Below are 24,058 nucleotides of genomic sequence, written 5' to 3'. Positions count from 1 at the left end.
AAAAGAACAGTCTTATTTAAGTATTACGGTTATTAAGGTCATCGCGCTTATGCTTGGCGTATGAACTCCAATGTGAACAGGAAAAGGACTGTCATTACATTTTTCTTGGTAGCAAATGATAACAAAATCATCAAATTAGGCCGCAAGTGACTTTTGTTATTTCTTTTGTTTCAAACAAATTATCAACCGTGTTATATATTCCACGATAATACAAACATACATGCATTGATTATTTCATTTCTTTTATACACCAGACAGATCGCTAGGTCTTTCCTGCCTCCTTATCTTCTTAACGCGGACAGCTCGCACTTATTTCCAAGTTAATAATACAACATACAAGGTTTACTGGTAAAATCGCTTCATGAAAAGGTCATTGGAGTTGTAATTGACCATTTATTAAACTTTGACGACCACATCAGCGAAGGGGTTAAAAAAGCAAACTCGATGCTTGCCATTATTGGGATATCATTCCAATTTTTAGACTACGCAACATTCGTACCAGTCTTCAAATGTCTTATGAGGACACAATTGGAATAAGCAGGAGCAGTATGGTCACCGCACAAATTAAAATATGTAGACAAAGGGGAAAGTGTACAACCTAGAATACCCAGAAAGATTAAGAAAATTGATCCTACCAATACTAGCATATAGGAGACTGCGAGGAGACATGATCGAAGTGTACAAGATTGTAAACAGAATTTACGATAGAGAGGCATGTACCTTTCTTAAGTTTTGAAGTGGGGAATCAGGCAGAAATAGTACAAGAGGTAACTCGAAAATATATAAATCAACAACATCCCCAGGAGAAACTATTTCACATTTCGTACTGTCAAAACATAGAACAACCTTCCGGAGGACATTGTATCGGCTCCTGTATTGGAAACTAACTTTAGCTTTAATTTGATGTCTTATGGGTGTGATAACGTAATGCACCACAAATAGTGCGCGCACATCGGGCATACATCGTGCGCACACCTTTCGCACACTATCCGCGCAACCATGCGAGTTAACAACCGTTCGCCCGTCATGCGCTTCTTTCCTCACAAATGTGCGATTAAGTACAATTGGTAAATCAATATCACGGAATGAAAAAGAAGGGTCGTATGCGATAAAGAACACTTAATTTATTTGGTTTCTGATCACTTTAATCTACATTATGTCCAATTTAACAAGGAGTGTACTGTCAGAAAGCAGGTCTTGCTACCAGGTAACAAAACAGGTAAATACCATTTTGATAAGTGACAGGATGTTTGTTTGGCCTGTGCCTGACACAGAAAGCTAACCCGTAATACCGTATGAACATTACAAAACTTTACTGCACGTTTAGCATTTGTTAATTGCATTCGTGTCGGTCTTTAATTTTACTTCACCTGGATTTTCCCACGTCGAAGAACTACGTCACTGCATCGGGTGAGGAAATACACTAAATAACTAAGTCTACTTGTACATGGGTCCGTGTCTTAATGTGTTGCAATTTTCCATGTCGATGTGGGTCGTTCAAAAAAACCAAAACCATCATTTAAAAATTAAAAATTAAATGTAGATCGACAGATACGGTTACAGTTTAGCAACAAACTAAAAGATCAAGCATATGAGTTCAAAAACGCTATCGTATATTTTGTTAAACCATTCCCACACAAACCATCGCGTGCACAGATGTGAACAAGCTATAATCATCGATATGTGTATCGTTCGTACATGGATCGCAAATCGTTCACACACCGCGCGCACGTCAAGCGCACACCGCGCATCGTGTATTGTTGTGCGATCCCAAAACTGTTATTAATTTTGATCATGCACAAATTCGTAAGTGCTATTCTATTTGCTATAAACAAACGTCTATCTACTGCCGATCTTAACAGGTTTTTGCCAAATTGTTTTTAAAGGTGTACCCTTTTGATCGTATTCATTTTGATGGAGACATACAAGTTAGAATCAATTTAGGTGTAAAGTTGTGTGAATGCACAACGCACAAAAAAAACCCAGCGTGCTCACATAGTGCAACCACCATCCGTCCGCCAACAGTGCACACAATCGTGTGTTTACATGTAATTATCTGCTTATATGAGATATTCGATACCATTGGTTAATACATTTTTTCGGAATGAAAAAAATCCGGAAGATTTGAGAAAAGGCACATTCAGACGTGTTTTCTTATTAGTGTATTTCGCATAACGTCTAATTTTACAATGTGTAATACAAATTTACAGTATTAAAATACAAAACTGCCAAGATTGGTGCCTAACTCTTAGGAAACAACAGGTAAATAACATTTAGATGTTTGACCAGTGCTTGACCTGAGCCCGGCTCAGAGAGTGGATCGGTAATACTAAATGACTGTTAGAAAACACGACTGGACCTTACCTGCTGTTAAGTGTACAAGGCAGTATTGATTTAACTGTGTAATTGTATAGGACAGTGCTGATAGAAGTATGTACACGTGTCTATTTAACACTAGTTTTGAACAACACTGTAAAACATATTTATATCGATCAAGTTAAAGATCAAGGTTGAATATGGTTACAAACCTTAAAATCAAGATGTTATGTTTTTGAAACGATATCGTATTTATTGTGAAAGCCATTCCTCTATTTATGTCAACCAGGATTACAATCGCGTCAATTGTGCGCTCGCTTTTCACACAGTATTTCATCGTTTGCACATCATTCACACACTATGTGCATACCACACATCGTGTAACGTTGAGCGATCCCACAAATCTAGAAGAATCATCATTTTACGCAACTGATAACGTCACTGTACCCAAATCGAGACACTATTTAGATAAATATCAATGTTATTTATACCATACTATCAGTTTCAAAAATGTTTGTTCATTTTTCATCAAAAAAATACTATCCACTTTTCATTTCTTTTACAAATTGATATTTTGGGCGCGTGATTTTATAAATAAAATCCGAAATACTATCACGGTTGCGTAGGCCCTTGAACCGGCGTAACTGTACCCTGAGTAGAAATTTAATCAGAACCCCGTTTGACTCTTCAATATTTGAAATGTATCTACTTTTCTGTTGATATTGATCGCTTATTCACAATTTTTTCCCAAATTACCCTGAAAGGGACAGTTCGGTAATTTGGGAAAAAATTGTGAATAAGCGATCAATATCAACAGAAAAGTAGATACATTTCAAATATTGAAGAGTCAAACGGGGTTCTGATTAAATTTCTACTCCAAACTAGTATAAGTTTTAATAAAATAGATTTTTGAAAAGATATCCAAATAAAAAGCGTCGCACGGCACGTAAATCGGGAAGGTTTTGTTTTGGTCATTATTCTTATTTTTATATTGCCCATGTAACGATAATCAGCAGCCAATAAGCTTATATATTATTAAATTGTCATAAAAGTATTATCAAATGAAAACAATATACATAAAAGTGCTTCTTTGCTTTGAATGACAGTTTCTTGTGCCGTTTACCATAAATGTCCCGTTTTGGGTACTGTCCCGATTAGGGTACAGTGACGGTACACGTCATAAAATCAAAACAAACATGTTTATCAACCATTCAGCTTTTTACATACATTATGATATTCAGGTGACGTTTCCAATGAATACAACCATTGCAACCGTAACGGTACAAGGGCGATACAAGACATATAGCCAGTGGGTCAAATCCTACTACCTACAACACAGTGTTGACGGGGTCACGTGGACAATGGTGACGTCACAAGATGGATCCCCACGTGTAAGTCACATAGCCGTGTATCATTCATAGACTTCTTCATAATTTTGTATTATTACATGTAACTGCTTTAAACCTCACTTTTTAATTTATCCTGAAAAAACCTTACCTAACCTTTTCGCTCGATTTGGTGTTATTTTAAACCGGTTTTACGACTATACCTCTGCTTTAGAATGCGGTAGACGTTGAATAATAGCTAGTAACGACACATCTTGAATAGTTTGATACCGCCATTACAGTTATTCCCTGGAAGCGTTGACAACAACACCCCAGTGACGTCAGTAGTTACGCCTAACGTCACCGCTCGCCACCTGCGCATTAACCCTCAATCCTGGGAATCGTACATCGCCCTCCGTTTCGATGTCAGTGGATGTCAAGTTAGAAAAGGAAGCGGTCAGTGACAATTATTTATAGAAATGTTTATACCGTTTGGTTTGATATACATGTATATATTCAATATATATGAAACGTTTGTTATATTATATTGTTTTAAATATAATGGTAAATTTTATTTAAAACTTTTATGGTGTATCAATATTTTTTGCTGCTGTCTTTGAAAGCTACTGCTCAGTAATAGTATCAACAATATTAATACTAGATTCATCTGTGTTAGAAAACATAAACATATTATTATCCGACTCACCTTACTTGATTCAGAACTATGCGATGAACAGAAAGCAACAGGTTGTCGTAGGCGAGGTATCTGTTGGTAGAACGATTATGTGTGTTGCATTCTCGGAGGGTCTTAATTGAGATCAACAGAATACGTTCTGTATTAAAAAGTAGTTGAGGACAACTGTTACAGACGTTATTATGCTGTTATTGCATTATTATCTATATATTGTATTATACACAACGGTAGCATGATACATTAGTTAAAAACAAACGTCTGCTTGCGCATTTTTATGAAAGGAGAAATATTCAATGTAGCAGTATTTAGATGATGAATATTTGACCAAATCGCTCTTTTGATCATCCGACATTCCATTAAAATGATGTCAATTCAATCTGAAGAAAATCAAAATCTTACTTACAAATATTTTTATGAAGAAAATATTTCAGGAGCATTGTTTTCAATAGTTGTAACTGCTTATGTATGTATCTGTTGGAAAGACGGACACCCCAGTAAATTCGCAAGGAAGTCTGTAAACCTAACCCAGAAAATGGTTGACTCGCACACGGTCATACACGCAATGGCAGCAGTACCATCCTGGAAGGATTGCGCATTGACCTGTCACCACCACCGTACCTGTGTGGCATTCAGCTACCTGTCTACGAATGGAATACAGTGGTGTACAGGCTACAGCGCATGGATCGTCGCACCGGGGCAGTTCACCTCTAACGTTCAGGTATTCGTCAACCAAGGTAAGATTAGTTTTCAAACGAAATACATTTTGATAAGTTAAACTACATGTATCATTTGGTAATAATGATGTTGCTTATAGCTAAACTGATAGCTCTGAAATTATGTAAAGTGTTCAACGTGATATGAATAACCTAACACTCAGGACTTCAGTTAAATTTTTAAGGAAGCTCTACAATACTTTATTTAGAATAGTTTGTTTTACATTTGTTAGCGGCGAACATTCGTTTAACCAATCGCTTAACGGTGATACGGCCATTATAAAATGTGTATATATAACGCTTGTCAATGCTTGTAATCTAATCGTAAAATCCATAACACAATAGCAGACACACATTTATGTATCACATAATAAAATAAACTCCTTAAACTCCTTAAACACAACACATAACAGTTAGGATTAATGAAAAAGTGCTATTGAGTTATAAGTGCTATCAATGTAGCCACTGTTACGAGGTTATACTTGCATTAATTACAGCCTTGCATGTGATACAGGAGAAAAAATAATTAATATTAGTTTGACATATACTTTTTTAAACGAATGAAGATATCCTAGACACGTACGGGTTCAAATATGACAAGGGAGCTTCCATCCTTTACACAATCATCGATATCAGGAAGGACCAAGCTGGTGCATCAACTACCTGTACAACACGGTACACCCAACTTATGAGGGTGGACTCAGTATCTCAACTGACAAGTCTGCAGAATGTCGTAAACGGAAGCTATGTTCTGAGTAAGTCTATCCATCACGTGTGCTGATACTGCTAGATCAACTTGATTATGTCTTTGATCAAAGACGTCAGCTGATGATATAAATGCTATTTTTTGCGAAGGTTATTAAAAAAGGCAGATTTCTTTCTGGTATTGACAAAATCTTAAATTTTATACGAATTAGGGTTTGAAATAATTGGATACTAGCATATTTTTTTTACAAGAAGAAAGTGTTGGTCATTAGTGATCGACAAAAGTGAACAAACCACTACTACTGGACAGATCATAAGAGACCAGTACTTTTTATGGCGGAGGGATATCTGGTTTTCCTGAAACATATATATCCAATGCTTGTCATTGTTAAACTATTATAATATCTTGATTTATTAAACATTACATGATAATGCCGCTATAGACCTTACTAATGGTAATTGGCATTTCCAGTTGAAGTTAAGGCAACATTATTCTCGTTGGCATTTTCATTTTGTATTTTTCGCCAAAAATGTCTTTGGGTAAATACCATATGATCTACCCTGTTATCTATCATCATTTTTCAGGGCACGATTACAGATTCTACGTATCAGGAGAGTATGTTTCCGACACGTGGACATACAGTGGCGAATCGGATGAGATACACAGTGCCCTCTGGTCCACTGGCAACCCTGATCCAGAGAAAGGTCAATGTGTCATGCTTACACAAGAGGGTTTGACCAGTATTAACTGTGACGAAAGCCTCTATTCAATTTGTGGCAATTAAGATAGATAGGAAAGACACAGTCAAATACAATTTATGTTTCAATAATAAATACAAATGATAAGAGATAAGATACACTGTGGAACAAGGGCATGTTATATACAGTAGCACGTTTAAAACAAAAGGATGGAACATTCTTTCTGAAGCAGTTTCAGAATTAAATTAAAATAGAAAAATCACTATTTTTCATTGAAAGATGAATGTTTTTTAACTGATTTGAGTAAACATAAGGATTCCTCATGTGTTTTACTTTCTGCACTTCGGAGATGGCCTAAGGCTGGAATAGGGATGTTTGCTGAATTTTATTAACAAGGTATATTCTATGATAAATCCATCAGTGCCGGCAATATGAGGTTGTCACATTTTCGTAGCAATCCGCTCCTTATACAGACACGGATTATGTGATATTGCTAGATTTATCTCAACCCACAAAGATACATTTCCGCACGGCATTGCCTCTATCCACCCGGCACTTTCCATATCCGCTAGGCACTTGCCATATCTATCCGACACGCGCCATATCCGATTTGCCTACAGTTCAACATATTTCAGAAAGTCAAGCCTGGCTTCTACTCGATTTGTGTTATTTACTGTTAATTTGGATAATGCAATGAAATCATGGACAGAAAAAGCATACTGGAATCACTGGAAACACGTTTATTGAGGTAAGATAAAAGACTACAAAAAATAAACAGTAATCAACAGTTATGCTCATCGAAAGTATGCAAAGCAGTACGAAGCGGACGACGCAGTGTTCGTTTTCTGCACTTGGAGCTGACATTGACAGCAAGAGTATGTGTACCCCTAATTACAATGTTTATAATGTAACGTATTGTCCGTTTTCTTCAACGATTGTTCATAAATACTACAGCAGAATAAAGTGAATATGAGACCACTTTTAAAATATTTATATCGCTTATATCAACACGGTGTTTTTGCGTAACATAAGCCCATTTAAGAAGAAAATATTTGATATTGATATCTACTTAGTATGCATCTTTGATATACAAACATCATATGTTGACTCATAGATACCACTCTGTTATCAAATGATAGTATACCATTAAAAATATACAACTATATTTATGTTATATTTAAAAATACTCTATAGCAATATTTTAATTTTCCTGCTTCATTTATTCAACAGCTAATGTGATTCTTCGTTAATATTTGGGTATTTAAAAAAAAACACTGTTGGCAACAAGATTTTAATTGTTTTTGTACAATATGTATATATCGATGTTCTAATGTAAGCATTTGAAATATCAGTTATGGCTAGGTAACTACGTGTGGTGTTTATCTACATACGAGTCTAGTCACGGTGTTTGTTTTGTATATGTACATGCATATCCTTGTGATCATCTTACTAACATCAATAATCTGTCCTAGGCAAATAATGTAAATGTACGAGTAATATCCCTTGCAACATTGTCTTCTCCATTACTTAGTATTAAGGACTTCCTTCTTCCCTCCCTTCCATAATGCACTTGTTTTTCTTGTCGTATTTTCGTGTCGTCATTTCCATATTGCGTAGCGTAGTGTAAATAATAGTTACGCTAGTACACGTGTGTGACGATGTTATGTCGACACCAAATATCGAGACTTCACTTGGAAATGTGTGATCACATGTACTTCAGAAAAAAAGCTTCTGATAAAAAGACATAATGATCGGGAAGACACTGACATGTGAGCAGACGACTTCATGAAGGTCATATGTGAAGCACACGGAATGCGATCTGGGGAGTTTTGTGTACCGGCCTCACCTGTACATAGCACGTGCTTCACCAGTCAACAACATAAAGGTCGTTTCGACTTTTGCTGTCGAGCGAGTTACGCTCTGTCGAGTAAATCATTTTTTACAAATGCAGTGCACATACTCTGTCAATAACTGGCATTGCGTAAATGTAAGCCCTCTGCAAAACGTTCCGATTATTTTTCAAGGAATCGGACTCTCATCAGGATCAAAATGATTGTTAAATGCAAAATATTTTGTTCAATTTTTCAATCTTTTTAAATGAAACTATGAGTCATGTTTGCTTTTAGCTTGTAGACTATCAGTTTCATCCATACAATTTCAATAAAACGCACTTTGTGTAACGTATTTTATACATTTTGTGATAAATCAAATATTTGTAGGGTCAATCGGTTTTCTTCTTCTTTTTATATTGTTGTTATTGTTTCCGAACAATGCCACATCCCAAAATAAGGAAAATATCAAAATTGACGAAAACTCATTTCTTGCTTTTATTCCCAAAAAATCTTCAGTCAATGGGAATGTTTAGATTTTCATGAAAACACCTTTACAAAGTTGCATAACTATTAAGTGAAAGTTTCAACGAATTCTGTTGGTTAATTACAAAAGGTGGAGCATCCTGATTTTTTTTTTTTCTTTTTTATCGAATTTACTTATTTTGGTCACAGAGAACAATTGCTGTTGTAAAAATATCCTCTGCTTATTCAGTAAAAACATTTGTTTCAATGTGCCAAGTTGTGCTAATGTAGTGTTTATATTGATGACGGCAGCGGTCTTAAATTGAAGTTAAAATATGTATATGCTTAAATTCTAAATTGTCTGGGAAACTAATTTATCCATAAACAACAAAATCTTAGCTAAAACAAATTACATAATTTAACAAAAGAACAAAATAATCTATAAATTCTGTTTTGATAAATGTCTGATTCTTCAATCAATTTTTTTAATTTTGTTGTTTCTTTTTTCTATATATCTATATATCTAACTCAAAGCATTATTTTTTTCATGTATATTGGTTATATGCAATAATATGGTACTCCATAACATTGCTGCATACTAAATTTCTTTTTCAGGAAGAGCTTTATATATAAGTATTCAAATCCAAATGCTGTGTTGATTTCCTTCCAAAGTTTTTTTCATGGCCTGCATTTTTAATGTTGTTTTCCTTTTTTATTTTAATATGACAAAGTTCAAGGTTTGGTTTTTACATCATTGAATATGCTTTGCCGTAAACCTGTTTAACTCTAGCTGTTTTTGTGTTAACTTACAACGTGAACTAGACAATAAAACATATCCATGTCCGGAACATTTTATCTTTTTTTTTTTGCCGCTTTCGTTTGTCTTCGTTCGTCGTGCGTCATCCGTCAGGCGTTAACAATTCATATTTTTAACATCTTTTTTGAACCCCTTGACTGATTTATTTTAAAGTTGGTGCATATGTTCCTTATAATATCCCAATCTCTAAAACCTGGAGATGGCCGTTCTGACCTCTGCTTTGTTGAGACATTCTCGACTTTTCCAAAGGAACTGATTACCCGACTGACTCCAAACTTCGTACACTTTTTACCATTTGAATATCCAAGATGGCGACTTAACGTCTAATAGCCGAAATATATTGGACTTCTTCTCCGGACGATGTTACTTATTGACTTCGTCTTTTGGTGCAAATATTTAATGTTTATAGAAGTCATCAACAAGTGTTTTGTGCTAACCGAAATTCCCAGATGGCCTCCTTCGCCTTTCATTGCTTAAGACATTTTCAATTTGAACTTATTTGAGCGTTTTGGCCCCTTACAACTCATGCTATTCATTATTATAGACATTTTGAAAAAAAAATAGGAAAAAAAAAATGAAAAAAAACTGCAAATGACAAAGCTCTGTTGTAGTAATATGTTATGATTTCATCTTTAAATACCTGTTACAAAATGTATTGTTTCGATATCAGATGATGACACGTTTTCTGAATATTTCCTCCGCTTTCAGAGCAAAACAAGTTCCTTTGATGATGACTATTGAGCCACGCAATCAATGTTGATTTAAATATAACCGATTTTTATAATAAAGATAGCAATAATTCGGAGAGAAACCCGCTATACTAAGTTGCCGAAAATGAATTGTACTGCAAAATAGAATTGCTTCTTCCTTTTAAGACTCATCGGTGATGCTAGGGACAAAAACAAGTCGAATTGCAAATTGGTCTAATCGTATTTTTATCAGTTTCTACAGATGTTTGCAATTAGAAGTCGACACAAGTACATGTACCATATTATAATAATAAATAACGAAAAACAACAATTATTCTTTTTTTTGCGAATGCGCAGAGGTATGTGCAGAAAGGTACTACTTTCTATCTAACCCTTCGAATGTACGAACATGAAAACCACAGAAGACCAACTATTAACGGTTGAAGTTGTTTGATCTTAATCTGATAGCTCTAGCGGATAGCTAGCCATATAAAGCAAAATACATAACGGACTATATCGGGAAAACTCATAGTGCCAACGTTCCAGACACTCTTTTGTAACTATTGACATCGTCTCATCGTGATATCACCATTTCTCACTCTGTTGGATTAGTGACGTGTCGTCCGGTTGGAACAATGGAACAAGCGAGCTTCTTGGTTGCGATTTATCATTAATTCTGTTTAACTTTTGGAAGTTATCCTGACGTTCAACAACTTTCATTTTGTGGCGACTACTACCTGCAGATAGATGGCCCAGCAATGGTACTTAATTGGTACTTTCGTGCAAATACATTCATGGATTATCTTGAGTCACAAATTATAAAGTATGTTCCCTACACACTGGTTAATTTGTAGCGTTTCTTGACGTAGAATTTTCGAAGAGACTAATACGCTTCTACATGGCAATATCACAACAAACCCTCATTCAAAACCAACAGTCACGCACTAATACCCTTTTCCATCCTGTTGCCACCCACCCCTCATCACTGGAAGTATTTAATTCTCTCGGGCGCTTTGTATTAGACGGATTGTATATGACGACATCACGTTTTATGAAGGATGTGTGAAGACAAATACGCAGCTATTGCTCAGGGGATATGACGCAGTCTTAGTCTTTAGAGTATTAGAAAGGGCTTCGTTGCTGCAATAGAGAGTTCGAATAGGAAACGGCAGGATTCAATGTGTTATTTCCATCCCACATGCTATCATTTGTGCGCATCATACAACAGCACTGAATTATCGTCCAGTCATTTGACAAATTGAAAAAAATAATTGTTTTCAAGCCTACTTTTACTGACTTACATAAATATCAAAACGTAGAGACGCTTTGGTCCAGGGCAAACTCCCCACAACCACAAAAAGTGTATGGTAAACAACAAATGCAAAATGTGTCGTTACACGGAAGGTACAAAGTCTTTCAAATGTTAAATAACACAGACATAATACCGCGATATAAGGCCAGTATCATGGAACATATCTCATATCATATTCCTTATTATTTATGTTAAATGTCAAATGCAGTATGCTTGGGAAACACGGAATGTCCTCAACTTTAATAACAATCTTAGTTTAATCAGCAACAAAACATCTTCCTGTGGCAAGACATTTTACATTTTATTCATGGAAGGATATGCAAGTGGTGGCAATCGACCATGTGACTCCTTGGGCCAAACAGAAATGACAGACCAAAGATAACTACTGGATAAATCAACTCCATGGCACCTTCCCTCCTGGCATGAATACACAGTGTGATTTTACATTTCAGAACTACTCTTGCTAGTTGCCATCGCTGTCAACACCACATAGTATTATCAGTATATGTAAAGTACTCATAAGGTGCTATTTTACACATTTCAGTCAATGCAATTTAACCTAAAATACTCGTCTATGGTTGTTTTTGTATATTTCATTTCCAAATAAGTTATTATTTTGCCCTCTTTTGGTTCTAAAATGCTCTAGTAATAATGTCACTTTTTACAAGTGGAATATCAGGAATTGTCCATTGGGGAAAAAACTTATGTCTTAAATGCATTGAAAGCCAAATAAACTGCGAAATGTAACCAACCTTTTGCTGTTTGGAAACATACGGATGGTACTAACATGAAAGGGAATGTTTATGATACAAAAATCGAATCATCAGGCAAATGTTACAGCCTAGTAATAAAATGAATTTCGCATAAAAAATAACAATGCAGCTTTATTTTAATACATTTGTAAAACATGTATAGCTATCATTTTTGCGTATGTTAGCGTTAAGTGTATGAGATTGATTTGCACATGGATATGTTTCTAAATTTGTTCTAAAATTGAGGTAACTAATACAAAATTTGAATCAATTATTCAAATGATTAATGCATTTGACTTTGTAATTAGGAAAGTCAGAGATTATAAAGATAAACTTTGATGAAATCATAAAATAAGTTGCACGAAGCGCCCGTTTAATAGACAATAAGAGCGTGTCACTATTTATATATTGTTGGCTTTAAAATTAACCATGTAGAAATCATTATAATGCTGATAGCAGTTTGAATAGCTTGACATAAGGGATTTAAAAGTCATTCCGCTCGGTTATTAGTTTGTTGGAAGATATCTATCCATTTTAACAATATTAGTGTTGTTGTGAAGCTGGAGCTCACGGTATCATTATTTGATATTACTGTCATGTTAACGTATGTATAATCATGCAGCCTACACGACACAAAGTTATTATGAATTAATGCGATTACGCGGCGTATTTAATTTTAGTGCAAATTTTATTGGAATATTTCACACTGAATTAAATTGAAATTAATAACCACACAACATCTAAAACACTATAGTGATCATTCATTTCTATTTATATAGCCGCCATCCTTGAAAAAGTATTATTAATCATTATCATTAATAAACAAACAAATCATGAAAAAAAACACGTTTTTTTCCCAATCTCTTAATAGGTATCCAGATATTCATGCAGTAACCAAAGTATGTTTATGTCTCTTACATGATAAGGTAACACTTCAACCCAAAGTGCTATGTGCTTCGTTTGTAAGCAAATCATTTCGGATTACCACACATGCATATACACATATGTGCATGTATATTTAAGACGGGTTCTCACTACATGAGTTACATTTTACGGGCATTTTCTTCCGTATCCCATAAGAGAAATAACTAATATCAAAATACTGTAAAATTATGAAGCGATCTCGTCGGTTCGTATCTGTAAGACAACTGCTTGTTCAACAACATTTCGTTCTAGAGGTCCGTCAAACAACTACCTGGTCATCAACACGCCGTTCTGGAGGTCCATAAGACAACTGCCGGGTCATCAACACGCCGTCCTGGCGATACGCAAGACAATTGCTTGGTCAACAACACGTCGTCCTGGAGGTCTGTAAATGATGTGCTAGGTTAACTACACGCCGTCCTGGAGGTCCGTAGGATAACTGCTTGGTCAACAACACGCCGTTCGTGCGATCCGTTAGACGACAACTTCTGGGTCATCAACATCAATTCTGGCTGCCTATTAGCGGCTGAACTATATGTGAGTCCAATTTAATGAATATTATTCAAATACTTTGAAATTTTCTGACGACTCAGATATTCGTTGTAAGTTAAAACTTATTTGATTATGATGTAAACATAATCATACGTGATGGTATTTGTTTAATAGTGCCGAAATTCACGCATAGGAAATGTATGATATATTTATTTATGTATATTTTTAGAAAACATCGGGAACAATAAGTGAACGCATAGAGAACATGTCATAGATATTTTGTATGTTTTTGTATTTAGACCTTATTTGCTATCTCAGTATTTCAACTGTTAAACATAGTAAGCTTATACATAACATCTTTGTTTCATTTTCTGTTTATTTGGAACGTCAAAATTGTATTTCCTTCATTCATACACAGTCATATCCTTTTCCGACTTAGTGGATCCATGTCTGGACTGTGATTGTGTTTACATACAATGACTTCCCCTTAATTTTCGCCTCCGTATAGCTCTAGCATAGTTTTCGCGATGTAGTCCCGCTGAAGTTTTACACTCATTACACAGTTATTGATTCCATTTTGCATATTTTAACTTAATTGTTTCCCATAACAGTCCCGTAATGTATAGGTTTCTTTTCAGAAATGATTTAACAAAGCTTAAGTAATGCCGGAAATGGCTTAAAAACATCAATAGCGACTGAAATGTAATATGTTTTGTTGTTGAGTTATTTGTTGGCTCTGTCTGGTCCTACGAATACTAAATCGTATCTGCGGTAAAGTTCCGCATGATTCACTGTATAATTTGCAATCTCCCGTTCTACCTGTGTGCTTTCACGAACAGACATGTCGAAGCTGGCATGGAGCCATAGTCGGTCGATAAAGAAATATATCATCACCTGGTCCAAGGTTATTGATATAAAATGCATTAGGCCGGGCTGAGTGTGGTGTACCATGAACCTACAGGTGTGCTATTGAAAACGCAATCATTTCACAGGATACACCAGTGTATATACCAAGATGCAGTTAGTTCAAAATGTCCACAAAGTTGATTTATAAAAAAGTATTCTTCACACACTGGGTATTAAATTACTAAATGTTCTTGTGAATTAAAAACAATGATAAAAGAGGCAATAGTCAGGGAACACGTTGTAACATATAACACGTATATACAAATATTATTGTCTTGAGTTATTGAATAATATAATATTCCCAGAACCACTTAATGTCATACATTTTCTCCGGGGTATTATTTTAAAACAGTTTTCGTCATGTATTACACCGTGTCAATTTCAAGTATGTAAATGCGGCATGATAACAATGACACGACATAGATCATTGGGGTGATACAGGGAATCGCTGAAAAGAAGCTCGGGTGTGAATCGATAACGTCTTGGCCATTTCTATCGTATTCAAAATGCAAAAGGAGTTTAATTAGAAGTTGGTATATGACAAATGTGTACAACATATGACTGTTAAATTCTTTTGGAACAGGTTTCGCATATTGATGGGAGGTTGATTGCTGCAGAAGAAAGACATTACACCGAGAACCACTCACATGGATGTAGAAGAGGAAGAACAACGGAACCACAAAGTTAATTTGCAACGATGAAAATATACACCGTATCAAAACGTCATCTCACGTTTTTATGTACTGTAATACTATTCCTTGGACTGATACTATCGTTGGGTGTTTTGTTACCTGACAACTTCGTTTCCTATTCAAAATTTAGTTATTCAATAGAGATGGATTTCATTTCAAAGTACGCGGAATTGAAACAGCACGGAAGACAACCTTCACTTAAAATGATTAATCTCCATCCATTTCAGTATATTTACCTCAAGAATGGATGCGAGTTCAAGGCAAAGGGGACAACCACCCTTTTAATTTTAGTGAAATCTGCAGTGTACAATTTTCATTCACGTGATGCTATTCGAGCAACATGGGGTAACGTGACAGGAAAGAACGTTGAAATCGTGTATTTGCTCGCATATCGCGCAGCTCTTCAACCGGAAGTTGATAGAGAAATGATGTCTCACGGCGACATTATACAGGAGTCTTTTCTTGACGCCTATATGAACAACTCTTATAAGACTATAATGGGATTTACCTGGGCTGTTCAATACTGCAGTGAAGCCAGTCACATTGTGTTTGTAGATGATGATCATTACCTGAGTATTCGAAACGTCCTTAACTTCATACACACGCTGGGTGTAGTCAACAATAAGCAATTGATGGTTGGGCATTTACATGCAAATAGTGGCCCGTATAGATCAATATTTTCAAAGTGGTATGTATCACCTGAGCAATATCCGTTTGATACATGGCCGCCCTATTTGGCAGGAGCTGTTTATATGGTGTCTCGGGAGGTAGCCAAGAAAATGGTGTATGCTTTTCCGTATGTAAAATATATAGGGATTGACGACGCGTACATAGGTATAGTAGCTCGTAAGATAGGTATAGAACCACAACATGAGGATCGGTTTATGAGTCCTCCTTATTTACTATACACTGATCCCACACAGATGGTGTACGGGGAATTCAAAAACATAGAAGACTTTAAAACAGTTCAGCGTATTCTGAAAAATTATGATGCAGTTAAAATGTGTGCTTTTATTTGGAAGTGTCGATATCTCTTTTTACTTTGAAAAATAAAAATGAAAATACAATATGTGATGAATGCAAGTAATACCTTTTACTAGGAAACTATTGTCATCAACGAAACATATTTTAGGTATTTACCGGCAGAAATGCTTTCTGTGATAGATTACTCAATGTACAAATTATTAAGATTATGTACACACCAAGGTTTGCCTTTGTCTTAACAGTGGTTATTGTTTAAATTGTTAAGGTTTTAATTTGACACTATTGTAGGAAAAAAATGTGGGTTATAGTCCAAAATTGTGAAATATTATAGATGATTTATGAACAAACTCTCCCTTTGACTGTAATTCTCTACTATGTTTCGGAACATCATTTAAGTCAGGGATTATTTTTTTATCGATTTTTACATTTAGTACCACTTATATTGTGCAGTTGTTTTCATTGACTTTATTTTTTTCTTAATGTGCTACCTAAGATCATATTTCTAGTGACACGTTTTTGTTGCATTGAAGCAATTATAGCTTTACAGAAAATGTAATACTGACAACAATAATGATAATGTTATAAATCACCCATTTCTTATGTTGTACTCGTTTAAATTACTACTATGGATGCTATTACCATTTGATATGCTCTTTTAATGGACACGCAATGTAAATGTTAAGATATCTGTTACACTGTAAATCCAATTGCAATTGGAATCTCCCAAGAATAAGTTAAAGAATTATCAACTTGTAATCAATAGGAAATAAAACCATAAGTATCTATATTTCTTCATCTCAGTGATTTCCAATTACACTCAACGATATCCATGACACATGTGAAGAAATATATCTATTTACTCGAAATGAGTCTAAAACATCATCATAATTGTTTGCTTGCAACGAGACATGTCATTATTATTATTTTTTAAATACGAGCTAATCATGCGTCGTTATTGAAACCTATCTGATAACTAATAGTAAAAGAAAACGCCCATACCTCATTTGGACTTGATTTTAAAACTTGACATTTTTCCTAATAAACAGAGGTTTGTAGTTTACTCAACTAGTTGCTCAACCGAGCAATTGCCCGATTTCCTTACTTACAAAGTACAATGTTCCATTAAATCAGGGTAATCGTCATATTGCAACAATGTCAAGAAGAAAGTTTACTTAAAAATAGATTGTTTGATCAATGTTGAGCATTCTTTTTCAAAATGTTTTATCTATCAGAACCTTTGACCTTTCCACCTTATTCAAAACCACTCATCATCTTCGTTCACGTATTCCCGTATGAGAGTGTTTTCTAAAAGAGAGGATAAACAGCGATGCATGTATATAAGTACTGAGTACATGGTTGTAAACCATTCCTGGAAGTATTTTGTTAAAAACGCATTTAAGGCCGACGTGGAAGATTCTGAAAATAAAATCATGACAATGATAAAAAATATTCCAAATTATTTGTTGAATTCGATGGAATAATTTTATAGCAGACCGTTAACATTTGTATTGGTAAATCGCTCTTCTCCTGGCCGACATTATTTTCAGATTGAATACAAGAATGGATATATTTAAAAGGGCAATTTATAGAATCCTTTCAGTTCCTTCAAATTAATTTTCATATTATTGCTATTGAAAAGTGGTGGAGGAGGGGGGGGGGGGGCATGTTCATTCAATACCGCGCGTATGTTAAGTGCTTAGTTTAAGCCACGATCTGAAGCTGATCGATGTTGACTTACATCCCAATAATACGTATGAAAACCTTTTTTTATTATCCCGGTGCAAACATTAAATGGAGTCGTGTATAATCCATGTGACCTTCTTTGAAGGAAAGGCTACAGAGGATCAGATCTTTAATGGCACGGCTGGGTGCGTAGCTCTAGCGTACCTCGTAAAATACCTCTTAAATTTATAATCAATAATGAACGCAGGTGTACATTGTAGATATATCATAACAACGTATCAGGACTCCTTCCAAAAACTTAGTCTATGCATGGTAAAACAACATATGTTAGATAAACATTAAAATATTTCCATCACGAAACCTGAATATTCAAGCTCATTTAAATGTACATATATAACTTCATTTTATTCTTGATAAATAATTTCATTAATTTGGCAAGAAGTTTTCAAAATAGTATGTTCTACATGAATAGATATTTTACTCACATACGTTGTGTAATTATATGATATCACTTAAATATCATGTTAATTATGTATGCCTTTCGGGTATTTGAATTTTGGAATTTACGGAAGATCTGGAATGGCATTCAGAAAAAAACATATTCTACTTACACAAATCTGCAATGGCGATAATAGATTGTTTTTGCATTCCCGTTGAAAACAATGTTATATTCACATTTGTTGTGAAACAAAATCAATAATGCAAGATCTGGTTAATTTTTTAGGTACATTCATAACCCAATCGTCACTTTCAATAATTGATAAACTATGTATGTTCGTCCCTTTATCAAAAAGTCCATGTATAGTGCATTACATTATCTAGAAAACCAAATAACTTAAACCATCAGGTGGTATTTCGAAAAAGTGTAATGCACCATTGATTGCTATTCAAAAAACGATATATATTAATGTGTTTTACCTCAGTCTGCTCTACTTGAAATGTCTGCTTTGGTTATTTCATTACTAGCATAATCTTGTTTATTACATTTTTGTCATTGAAATAAACGAAATCTATTAACTTGATCAAACTGATATCTTTCACAATGTGACAAATATCAAAAGGGATATTTTCACAGTTTAAAAATATCACTTGTTGGTAATGACCAATTATAACGGTATCTTTACGTTACATTTTTCATTGTTTATGCTTTAAAAAATGTAATAAATAGAAAATAGAATGGTGTCTTCAGTAATAACAGCAGCAGCACTCGTGAAAAGTATCAAAATATTAGACACCTGTGAAATATATTTGTTATTACTGAAGACACCATTAAATATCCTCTATTTACTGCATCAGTGCCAACGGCGTATGTATTGGTCGTGCATGAACGAGTAACTTGCAAATGAAAATTTCACTGAAAGCGACATTCGTTAAGTTCATGTAGTGTAGTCAAGTATTAAAAACTATTTGTTTAACATTTTAATCAAATTAATACACTATAATGAAAAAATGTTAATCGAACATCGTCAACACCGGACATGTTTTTCCGTCAAGATCAATGTAAAGGCGAGAGTCTCAGGTAAATGTACAACCTACAGTGTACGTGTGCTTTGATGCAAAACATTGTTCATAACAGAAGGTCAAGGCCTTAATTGAAAACTGCCTGTGATTTGATATTGTAAACTGGGGGGAACACATAGGCTGATTTATGTGAATTTTAGAATAATAGTGTTGTTTTTTTTATTTTAACTATATATATCGGTAATAAAACACGGATCCTGTAAAGGTACAGAATTGATTGTATTGTGTTAAATTACGCAGTACTGGTATTGAATAAAGTGATAATATACCAAATAACAGGTTTTTATTTCTTTTAAAATTTAACACTGTTTAGGATATTATTTATTCCCAGAGTTCAGAGATATCGAAAATAGGCTCGTTTAGAACAATCAAAAGTAATTTGCATCAAATTGTACTTATAATTAGTTTTTTTATTAAATCGTTGAAAGAATTAGTGTTTTCATAAGAATATGGCGTATTTGATATAAAAATAATAGTAGGAATGTTTTTACATGATGATGGAAGCATTATATAACTTTTTAATTAAATAAGCAATTAAGTAGCATATTAGTAGGAACACCTTTTTGTCAATGAGGTTTCATTTACATCAAACGAATCATAAGACTAACCGTATTTTTCATTTCAAATTCTTAAAACTAATCTTTATTGTATTCATAGTATTTTTAATTGTAAGACAACAACTAGGTGTTTTCCCTATCTTCCCCTCCCTTTCTTTATATACATATTGAATCGTTCTTAAAAAGTAGCCGAATATAGAAATGAAATATAGAAACCACACTTTTGAAATGAAATCCTATTACCAAATCGATACTATAGTCAGCAGGTCCTGTACCCATACCTTAACCATATGTTACAATATTTTTACAACTTACCATGCGTAAGCTAGATACATATTCTAACATATGGTTCACGAAATCAAGTACCGATTATAAATAGTGGGGAAAGACTTTGATCGATTGAGTCTCATGGAATATTATTCCAACATTCATATAAAGTAAAGCTCAATAATAATATATTAATAAAATATTCATAGTATTATTATATTTATTTTATTGAAAAACTGAGAAATATTGATAAAAAAGCCTTTAGTTATCATTTTCATAAAGTTGAAAAATCACATGTGCTACATATAAGACATCAAAAGTAGTCTCCCTTCATACTTATGTGAAGAAACTAAAAGTTGTCGGATGTAAGCAGTAGGTATCTGGGACTAAACGAATAAGAAATATATACATACATAGAAGGTTTCAAACATATCACATTTTGTCAATGAAACAACCGTTTATAGATTTTTTAAATATTTAGATTTTTAGTATTTTTTCGAAGCTTTTCTTTTACACTTTTGTCATATTCTACCCTAGTTTTATCAATTTTGAGTTCAAATTAAGGTGTTGTTGACACTTCCTAGTTCTCTTGTTGCATCTTATATCGTGACCTACGTTAATTAACGTTTCTGGCCTTGACATTTTGTATGGAATTTAAAAATGAATATTGACCTGACTTAGATAATGCAGATTATACTCTATGTTATCTGTTTCTTTACTAATATCAAGCTTCACAGTTCTTCGATATACGTCACTTTACAAAAACATATCAAAATTTATGTTTATGTGCTAATACTTTATAAGATAAAATATATTAAAAAATATTTTCAGAATCAGGTGATTCTTTTGCTTTTGAGATTGCATATGCGGGGGTGGGGGTGGGGGTGGTGGTTCTAAAGTGTTTTTGTTTAATATCTTAACACATACAATCTTCAAAAGTTGAGTATTACTAACATGTTGGTCACGCTCCCTGTGCAATATCTCGTTGTAATATTTATATTTTTCAGATGTAATGGGGCAGTAATGGAGTTTGTTTAAATGAATGCTAATTATAACGGACGAATAAACTCTAATCGATGGGCACCATGAACAACACACCCTGCAGTGAAGTAATCGATCACCACATTTTCGAGGTTTTGTTAAGATCTACAGTGTCTCGCTTAATAGAAAATCTTACCCTAAGGTGCATTTATTCCACACAGTAGCATTTTCCGTGTGAATTATCCTTGATTGTGTCGCTTTTCCTGTAGATATATGTGTTAATGTTTGTTACAATGAATTACATCAGGGAAGACTTTTTTTACGTGTACAAACAGGTAATTTCGGAAATATTTGCTGCATTTGTTTCATTTTTTTTTTTGCCATTGAAGTTGAATATATTTCAGAACTATTGTAAACAAATAGCACTGACTCTGGAGCTTGGGTTGTGACAGCAAGGAATAATATTCTACTAAATAGCTGTGAAAATCGTGCATACCTTCCTTCACTTAGCATGAATAAAAAAAAACCAAATGTGTAAGGTGTAGGTGTTCTAACATTTTATGTTCCATTAAAATGACCAGAAATCAATAAATGTTGTTGTATCGCAGTTATAAGTAGTGGTTCGTGATTTGGGTGCAGGCCACAAGGGTTATCTCCCTTCAAAAGGGTTTTAATACATATGGCATCGCATTTTAGAATGTGGGTCTTATGGATTCGAAGGAAGTTTCATTACTTAACTGAAAATCATAATTGAGTTTGCAGGGTTTTATTGGAGCCTGATTTTATTTATTTCAAACCAAGATGAGTATAGGTATATCACGCAAATGTTTTACAATATGTATATTTACGTTATATAAACAGTGGGAAACTAAAAATGTTGTTTCCTATTAAGTCATTACCTATACGTCTGTAAGCATAAACTTTTTTTTTCATTTTTCAACAATATTGAAACAACATTTTTGCAACTTATATAAATCACTCTTGTTGGTCCGGATGTTCGTGTGCGAGGGGTCTCATGTTGAGGGAAACCGTTGTACTCGAACAAAATCAAAGTGGTTGGACATGTGACTATATCACTTTTCACGTCCGATCGGGTTATCAAACCTCCAACACCATGGCAAAAATACGTTTTCCACTGCACTTCCAGACCATCCATACATCTTTTAAACGTATAGTATAATATGTCGATCAACCTGCCATAAACCAATGGCGATAAATGTCTATAGTCATCTGTAACCTCGCAACTAAACAGCAAAACACAATAGTATATAGTATTATTATAAACGGAATACATACATTGTGTTCATTTGCAATTACGGCTGCATGTAGAAACAGTGGAATTGAGTTACACGTATATCGTGTCCAATTTCCAAACGGAGCGTTGGTGTGACTGAAGCCAAAAACATTCCTACACCGGCAACCAACCTGATCAAATGATGTTATTGGAAAATGCAAGCAAACTGCTCTGTGCATTGTAAGAACTGATTGTTGTTGTCAGGTTTGCTTGATTCAATTGTTTATTACAATGTACTTCTATTAGATAATGTCTTAAAAGAGTAATAAATATAAACGGTCAAGTTTGGTCGATGCCACTTTGTTACAAGTGTGAACCTGTTAGTTTTCTGCGTTGTCCGCTTAGGGGGATACTGAAGAACAAAAACATATTTGTATAAGTGATTGTGACTTAAAAATTAGATGAAAATCAAAATGCAAAAATTGTATTTGCAATCTGTTTCAAATAAAGACAAAATACATTACAGTCTTAGTTCAAACAAATTTAGTCCGTGTACCAGTCACTTGCCTGCTTAACATTCCGGAAAATCAAGTGAATGTATGATTACGAGATATTTCTGTTTGATGTCATTGATTCTTTTTATCAAAAAAAACATAAATATTAATACACCAGTTCATTAGATAAATAAATATTGAAAAAATAGCCTCATATTAATTTAACAGAATTAATTAGATATAATTTGCGATTCGTGATTTAATAAATCAGACTTATTCCTTAATCGAATGTAGTGTTTATATATATATCACAAAACGATGTTAATATATATACAATAATAAGGTAGGTATTTCTGTAAATGCTCTTTATAAATGTATGTATATTTCGTAAAAATAATTAACACAGAACATTTTTGCGTGGTGTAAAATTCTGAAGAAGTGATTCCGTTTAAAATACCCAATTTTAAATGTCTTTTAGAAAGAGCATGTTTGCGAAAATTGTAGTAGCAATTTCTGCTTGCTCCATTTAAGCGGGTACAATCTTTAGCACCCTTGCCATTAGTGCCTGGCTCAGTGTGCATCAGAACCTGCCAACAAGACGAAGTATGTTATGAAGATACCCAATATGTTCAATGACGTTTGACTGATTTAAACGTTATCAATCGATAGTGTACCTTGTTTCAATGAGGCTATGGTAATATTTCTTATTGATAGATTCGAGCATCTGTAATACATTGATCTGATTGAATTGGAGACAACATTTTTCCTATTCAGTATTGTATTGAAGTATTGCATACGAAGACATTTGTGGTTATTAATAAATTTGCTAGAATTGTAGAATGCTAGCTGTGAGCAACCGAAATTGCAGCACCGGCTGTATGCTTCCCAATGAGTTGAGAAAGACATTGGCTTGTTGTTAAGGCCCTATAACCACAGATAATAATTTGTGAACCGCTTTGAGACGACCCACGAAATAGGTGTGATGAAGCGGTATATAAGAACCTCGA

The 24,058-nt window shown here is 34.2% G+C and overlaps 1 protein-coding gene and 1 long non-coding RNA gene across 2 annotated transcripts; both read left to right on the top strand.

The window, feature by feature from the left end:
* Positions 1–3,952: 3,952 nt before the first annotated feature.
* LOC110457686 lies at positions 3,953–5,699 on the top strand. The gene is made up of 3 exons (XR_002463716.1): positions 3,953–4,097; positions 4,818–5,069; positions 5,615–5,699. It is a non-coding gene; the product is annotated as an uncharacterized LOC110457686 (long non-coding RNA).
* A 9,774-nt stretch (positions 5,700–15,473) lies between these two features.
* LOC110457671 (beta-1,3-galactosyltransferase brn-like) lies at positions 15,474–16,376 on the top strand. Its single transcript, XM_021509032.1, has one exon. The coding sequence runs from the start codon at positions 15,474–15,476 to the stop codon at positions 16,374–16,376; it is 903 nt and encodes a 300-aa protein (XP_021364707.1).
* The last annotated feature ends 7,682 nt before the right edge of the window (positions 16,377–24,058 follow it).

Source organism: Mizuhopecten yessoensis, unplaced genomic scaffold, assembly GCF_002113885.1.
Source record: "Mizuhopecten yessoensis strain PY_sf001 unplaced genomic scaffold, ASM211388v2 scaffold9299, whole genome shotgun sequence".
NCBI classification, from domain to species: domain Eukaryota; kingdom Metazoa; phylum Mollusca; class Bivalvia; order Pectinida; family Pectinidae; genus Mizuhopecten; species Mizuhopecten yessoensis.
This window is presented reverse-complemented; position numbering and strand designations above follow the sequence as displayed.

What these genes read in the sequence shown, in the direction of transcription:
- LOC110457671 (XM_021509032.1), top strand. Translation starts at nt 15,474, where the DNA reads ATGGATTTCATTTCAAAGTACGCGGAATTGAAACAGCACGGAAGACAA.